General features: G+C 38.6%; 1 protein-coding gene across 1 annotated transcript; it reads right to left on the bottom strand.

Annotated features, from left to right (window-relative positions):
* LOC109714463 (protein ECERIFERUM 26-like) lies at window positions 30-3530 on the bottom strand. The gene is made up of 2 exons (XM_020239105.1): window positions 3051-3530; window positions 30-1095 (listed from the first exon to the last, which is right to left on the bottom strand). The coding sequence occupies exons 1-2, from the start codon at window positions 3528-3530 to the stop codon at window positions 334-336; spliced, it is 1242 nt and encodes a 413-aa protein (XP_020094694.1). The 3' UTR covers window positions 30-333.

Genomic DNA, 7602 nt, shown 5'->3' with positions numbered 1-7602 from the left:
TAATGCATATATATATATATATATATATATATATGTAGTTTGGAACAATACATGCGAAACTGATGATGAACTCCAAATGAAATATATCTGAAAAATCACAGCCCTGATGACCCAACATATATATATATATATATATATATATATATATATATATATATATATATATATATATATATAAAATATGAAATGTTCGGAATGGTGCAGAATTTAACAAATGTTTCCTCTAAAAATCAATGAAAGACTCCGAAACAAGAAGACCCGACCCGGCCCATATATATTTTTTAAAGTGGGGAAGATCACGATGGAGAGAGCGCGCATGCATACTAAGTCGTTTTAAATTTTGGGGGGCGCGAACATGATGGCGGGGCCGTATCGCAGTATGTGGTCGTCGCGGCAGATCTGAGCCGTGAGTTCGCTGGGGAGCGTGAGCGTGACCGTCCGCGCGGCGTCGCCCGCCTCGGGGGGAGAGGGCGCGACGACGATCAGGCCCTCGCCCTCGGCCCCGCCGATCCGGAACGCGGCGTGGGCGGGGCCCACCCCGGCCTCGAACTCGGCGGCGTAGGCGGGCACGTGGTCGAGCGCGACGCACGTGAGCTCGGGCCCGTACATCTGGAAGGGCGCGTCGCGGGGGCGCGCGCGGAGCCACTGGGCGTGGGCCCACACGTCGCGGCCCTCGTCGAGCTCCGCCACGTGGCGGTCCAGCTCGGCGGCCGCGTGGGCCCAGCCGCGGGACAGGTCGGCGCGGGCGCGGGAGAAGAACACCGCGTTGCCGTAGTACCCCATGGGGAGGGGCGCCGACATGCGCTTCCGGAAGTCAACGCCCAGGGTCAGCGCCGCCTCCCCCTCCACCGCCGCCGCCGCCGCCGCAGGGGAGGAGGAGGAGGAGGCGGAGGCGATGCGGAGCCAGAAGAGGGAGGCGAGCGCGGCGAAAGGGGAGAGGAAGGCGGTTGGTTGGAAGAAAGGATGGTGGGCGAGGACGGCGCGCCGGTGGGCGTCGGACCAGGCCTTCAGGAAGACGGCCACGCAGGTGGGGTCGCCGTGCATGTGGGTGCAGCTCACGCCCACCCCGTACCCCTTTTCCTTGAACTCCGTTATCTGCATCGCACACCATGCACCAATATTATTCAAATACTACGTGCACGCATAAGCTAGCCAAACTAACTAACTCTCTCTTTACTTAAATAATCTTCTTTTCTTACTTTCACCAGAAAAACAGGAAGAATTATAATACTTATTTAACTTATAAGGAAGAGAGAAAAAAAAAAAGAAAAGAAAAAGGAGGAGCAATATTTCTTGTCAAACTGGTGCCCGGTGGGTTTGATCTGTTATTTATAGAATCATGTTGTAGATACGCTGCTGGGAATGGTTTGATGCAATTCTATCTCCACTACTTCTTCTTCTTCTTCTTCTCTAACCAACTAATCCTGGTTTGAAATAGCATCAGAAATACCGACCGTCCCTAGAGCAAGTGGCAAAGAACTTAATGATTGGTATACGAGACCCAAGTTCGAATTCTAGTTGATTCACATTTCCGACTAAGTTTATTTCTAAATAAAATAAACAAAGCAGGTAGCGTGCTACCTACTTCTAAAAAAAAAAAAAAAAAAAAAAAGGAAAAAAAAAAAAGAAATAGCATCAGAAATATTAAAAGATGTCAATTGATCACGTACGGGAGAGTTGAATTCTATGTGGCAATGAGTATGAGTGACAATCGAGTGTTTTGCAAATAAAATGTACAAAACTTCTTGTAATGTGCCGTGACTTAACGAAGCTAAATATGAACGAGTTCCAAGGCCTAAGCGAGAGAATTTCGGATTCAAATTAAGCTGTTGTTTCATGTAGAAAATCTATAGGAGCGTTTTAATGTAAAAGAAAATCATAACTGTTCTTCAAATCGTTCAATCCCTCCTCCGTCGAAGGATTAGATAACAGATGTATCTAATTCTTAGTTCTTTATTATATGTTCAATCTGGAGATCGAAGCTCCCAATTAAAAGATTTTCACCAAGCACATTAATTCCCATTGTTACAGCCCAATCTCAAAGTCCTCTCAAGTAGAAGAACTCAAATCCCCGCCTCATTCGGTACAATTGGGATATAGCATTAGTATTTGTGCCAAATCATTGGTACTCTGGCGATCAAGTATATATCATGCTAGCATCAGCGGAAATTAGGAGGTTCAAGTTCCATATAGAAACTGCAGTATAGGGTACGTACAGGAGGACGAGCTCTCATTTTTCTTAACAATCATCAAATTAGTCCTAGCAACCGGTTATAATCTCTTTTTATACAATCTAGATTCCAACATTAGTATTCTATAGCCTGTTTGTGATCTTCTACTAGCGAGATCAGACTGATTCGTTTTGACTTCTATATATTGAAAGTTTACGATTTTAAGTAAATTAAAGGGGTTCTTCGGTTAGTTTTATTTTTCTTTTTCTTTTTTTTTTCAGAGGAAGGTAGCATAAGTTCCTATAGATTAAACTAAACTAACTAGATTAAACTAAACTAAACTAATCTAAACACACAAAGTCTCCCATAAGTTCTTGAAAGATTGTAAATCCTCAGACACTTGTCTTAAAGTGAACTTTCTTATTACTTTTATCTATCCGTCTATAAGTTAGTATCTTTTTATCCAATGAAACTTTGACTAGGTCAAAAGGCTCTATTTTGAGATACAGGGGTTTAACAACAACATATTTCGCAAACATTCTTTTAAGATAATTAAGAAGCGGAGAATTTTTGCTTGGCCTTGAATGCCTCAACCTAGCTAGTGTATAACTATTAACTATTACTCGTGACAATGCTATTCTTTTGTTACAATAGAGTTGAAGTTTCTAGATTTGATAAAATTATTTTGGCCGAGTCATTCGATTCAGGAAAAAAAAAAAAAAAAAAAAAGCCGATTAATTAATATGGAAAACATGTAAATTTAGGTAATTAAATTAAACTATAAGAGTCTAGCAAAAGCAAAAAAAAAATAAAATAAATAAAAGGGGGGGGGGGGGGGGGGGGGGGGGGGGGGTGTTTCATGGTGAAGTGGGGTTGAACCTGGATGTAGTAGGGGGACCAAACGTAGGGCTCGGGTCCCATGGGCTCCCAGTAGGCCAGCTCCATCTCCTCCTCGTCGCTCGCGGTCCTCAGCCACTCCTCCAGCGTGGCGTCCGCACGCGCGTCCACCATGCGGACGCCCGCATCGTTGCACTTCACCACCCAGGCCCCGGAGCCGGCGCCGGCCGTTTCGTCCTGCGGGTCGTGGTGCTGCCACGTCAGCCTGCCGGTCATGGCCGGGTAGTAGGAGAGCACCTCGGAGAGCGACTCCAGGAGGCGGTCCCGGTCCAGGGCGGGGCTGGGGCGGTAGTAGTAGACCAGGTGCAGCGTGTGCCGCCCCATCGCGTGGTCCGGCGCCGACAGCGGGTGCGTCTTCCCCGCCCGCACCGGCTTCACCCCCACCGCCGTCGACTTCGCCACCACCGTCACCCTCCCCCTCCCCGTCCCCCTCCCCCCCTTCCTCTCCCCCCCTGCCGTCATCCTCGATCCCACCGCGTCCCGAATCAATGAAAAACCAAAAACAAAACACACAAAAAGAAAAATAAAACAAAAGGAAAGAAAAGAAAAGAAAGAATGCGAGAAGATGAGCAGTACTGCTTCAGTTAGCTAGCTAGGAGCTGGATATATGGAGGTGTATATACGTAGCCAAGCCAACTCTCCTGCTCCTGCCTCTTTATTTATATCAGCGCGCAGGTTAATTAACAATGTACTAACACGCGCCCCTTACCTAGCTATATATATATATATATATATATATATATTAGAGTTGGACTGGACTACTATTAGTAGCAAAATCCCATTGTTGCTACTAGTTTTTTAGCCTTTGGATCAACTCTTTTCATTACTTCTAACCATTGGATTAAATACTATAACCCAGTGGGGACCACTCAACCCTAGGGGGACCACTCAACTCTAACCAACTAATATCATCCCGACCCTACAATTTTTCATCCAAGGGTTAAAAACTTGATAGCAAAAAGAGCGTTTTACTATTAATAGTATTCCAGCCTAATTCTACATATTAACCCATTCTTAAAATACAAAATGCTAAAAATTATGATCTTATATACTCTTTAACTAGAGCTTTGAGAAGTACTATTATATATATATATATATATATATATATATATATATTGTTATTAAAAGAAAAGCACTAATGAACGAACTAACGATGATATTCCTGGATATATATATAACAGAGTTGTAAGAATCACAATCCTATTTATTTCAATTTTAGGAATAGCTAGCTAGCATTCCTCTTCCAAATTAAATAGCTCTTAATTTGATCAACTTTTAAGTTTTTTTTTTTTTTTTTTTTTTTTTTGGGGGGGTAGATTTTCAAATGAATCAAGCTAACTTGATCAAATATAGTTTTAAATATTAAATTTTATAAATTCTTTAAATTATTGGAGTCAAAGTATTTAATTTTTAAGCGATTACACGAGTTGTTTTATAATTTAAAACGTCTCTATTTATTTATTTTATTATTTTGAAAGAAAGAAAGAAAGAAAGTAAAGCATATGCTTAGTTTATTTTTAAAAAAGTATAAATTTAGCTAAAAGTATGAAGTAGCTAACTTCAAATTTGAAGTCTTAACTATTAATTATTAAATTTTTAGCCGATTATTATACTCAATACGGTGGATAACTATATTTATTTATATTTTGAAAAACAAAAAAATAATTAAGGGGGGGGTGGTGTGGTAAGGGAAGAGGATCAGAGGGATATAAATGGGCGGGATTTATGGTTGGGAGGTGAGGAGTTAGGTTTGGTCGTTGAGCGCAATAAGTCACGTATGTGGGCCCATGTGGTGGGTGCGTGGCGGCTCGTAATTGGCCCTAAGCCTTGGTAAGCTGCCCACGTGGGTTCCGCGAGATGAAAAAGATTTTATCAGAGTTATTTTGAATAAACTTTTATAATATTTAATAAAATTTTTTTACATTGCATACAAATGCTGTATATTCTTTTGGTATGTTATCATATAGAGTCTTGTTTCTGTAGATATTACCAACCGTTTAGTACCATCAAATTTTTCGCCGTTAAATATTTTTTTTGATCATTTTTATTTATTAAAATTATACTATTTAACAAACCAACCATTCAATCCTAGAAGACCTCTACATTTACTTATCTAAGAATTGAAAATCTGATAGCACCGTACACTTGGCAATATTAATAATATAATAACCTAATTCTTATTATATATATTATATTATAACATAATTAATTTGGAGTTCGGCTGGAATATTATCGATAGCACCAAGTGTTTGATACCATCAAGTTTTTCGCCGTTAAATTTAACCTTTTAACTATTTTCACCCGTCAGATTATATTATTAAACCAATAACTCACTCAACCCAAGAAGGTCCACATTATCTTAACCCTAGTTAGTTAAATCGTGAATTATTTGCAAATTATTCACGAATTATTCAAAATCCGAATTAAATGGTCCATTTACGAATTTTTTTCCAAAGAAAGAAAATTATTCGCGAATTTTTTGGCCAGCCGAATTATTGAAAATATGAATAAAAAGCTTATAATTTTTATTTTTAAATATAAATTATCTTATATTTTATATTTTATACCGAATTCATTTTTTAAGCCGAATTTTTAACGAATTTAAAAATTAGAAAACGAATTTTATGCGTATTATATCCGTACCGAATTTTTGCCGAATCCGAATTAACTAACTATGATCCTAGCCGTATATTTTTTTCAACTAAGGCCGAAAATCTAATAGCACTAATAGTTTAGTACTATCGATAATATTTCGGTCTAGGTCAGTAATTTGTATTATATTTCCGTTAAACATTTTTTTTTGACCGGGGCATTAAAAGAAACAGCAGGAAGAAATATTAATAAATTAAATTATTAAATTTCTAAGAAAATAAAAAGAAAAATGAGCAATGAATGCTGTACGAAATTCATAAAAGTGTTGAGCTGTTCAACGAGGAGTGCCTTACATAAATTGGATAGATCCAACTGTTTTATTATGTTTTCATTAAATAAACATTTTTTAAAAATATTTTTTGATACATTAAATGAGACGGCTTCGCTATTATAGAGTGTGCTTTGTATAGTCCATTAAATAAATTTTAAAATAAGATATTTATGCATATTAAATGAGCCGGGATGGCTCTTATTGAGTACATTTTATACGGATAGATGGTAATTTGATAATCTCTTATTAACTCTTTTACTTGCAGTAAATTTGTCAATTATAATCCACCACATACTTTAAACTAATCAGGGGGATTAAAAACGGTTCATACCAGCATAGCCATTTTAAGAATTGGTAGAAGTTATAGCGTGTGTTTGTGTTGGCTCTATCGGCATATCAATAAGATATTTCAACGTTAATATCAAAAAATACAGCAAAAACGTTGTCGGTATCGGTGTTTGTTTCGGCACCGAGATACTGAGGTGTCGAACTCGGATTGATAATTGTACGAAGATCGGCTTTTCGACTGCCATAGGAAGGAGCAAAGTGGAGGTTACAAAATTGACGAATTTCTTGCTTTTGGATTGCACTAGACCCAATAGGCCCAATCCATTCTTTAATGGTTGGGCCCTCTTTGGGTGTTTGTCCCAGATCCACTATTTTATATATTTATTTATTTATTCAAGGACTATTGTAAAATGGGTATAAGATTCTAAGTCACGTGACATTAGTGCTATATTTTAAACATGATTAATTGGGAGTTTGTACGAGGGATATGGTGCATCTGCTATATTTTAGACTTTTCGTCCGGTCAGATGTAGATGTAGTTGGTTCGAGATGTCACGTGACCTGCTCCCAACTTGGAAGAATTTTCCTCCACTATCCGGGGGCTTCCAGCTTATTCCAGATGCGTTACTCACGTAAAGTCCCCCATGCAACACCCAACCCTAGGACCCCATTGTTTTAGATGCATCCCGAAACATCTACTAGCTAGCTTAAATAAGTACGGCAATATATATATATATATATATATATATATATATATATATATATATATATATATATATATATATATATATATTCTCTCTTGTTTGACGTAAGAACAAAAAATAAAAATAAAATAAAATTTTCCCTCCGACCTAGTGTTCTTTGTTTGAAACGTTTCGTCCTAGTATTCTACTTCCATGTACAAACGTGCCAACCAAGTCCCCTCGGTAACTTAAGCGTGAATTGTGTGTGTACTCGTGATCGAGAATAAATTATAATGAATCGCACAATTAGTACACAGTTAGTACCATGAACCAACTCGGGCTTTACTGCACCGAGCACAGAAAGAAGGTATTAGTTGACTAATTTTTGATCTCGCACTGATAATAATAAAATTTAATAGGAAATCTACCTCCTATATAGTAGAATCATAATTCCCAGGGAATAAAACAGAACCCAGCTACCAACCACCCCTAGAGCAAATGGTAAAAAATTTGATAGTTGATACCCGAGACTTTAAGTTCGAATCCTAGTTGATTTACATTTCTAGCTAAGTTTATTTCTAAATGAAATAAATGAAGCGGGCAGCGTGCTACCTATTTCTCTCAAAAAAAAAAAAAAAAA

The sequence above is a fragment of the Ananas comosus genome, linkage group 1 (genome assembly GCF_001540865.1).
Source record: "Ananas comosus cultivar F153 linkage group 1, ASM154086v1, whole genome shotgun sequence".
In the NCBI taxonomy this organism is placed as follows: domain Eukaryota; kingdom Viridiplantae; phylum Streptophyta; class Magnoliopsida; order Poales; family Bromeliaceae; genus Ananas; species Ananas comosus.
The sequence above is the reverse complement of the archived record's forward strand: the minus strand, read 5'-3'. Positions and strand labels throughout refer to the sequence as shown.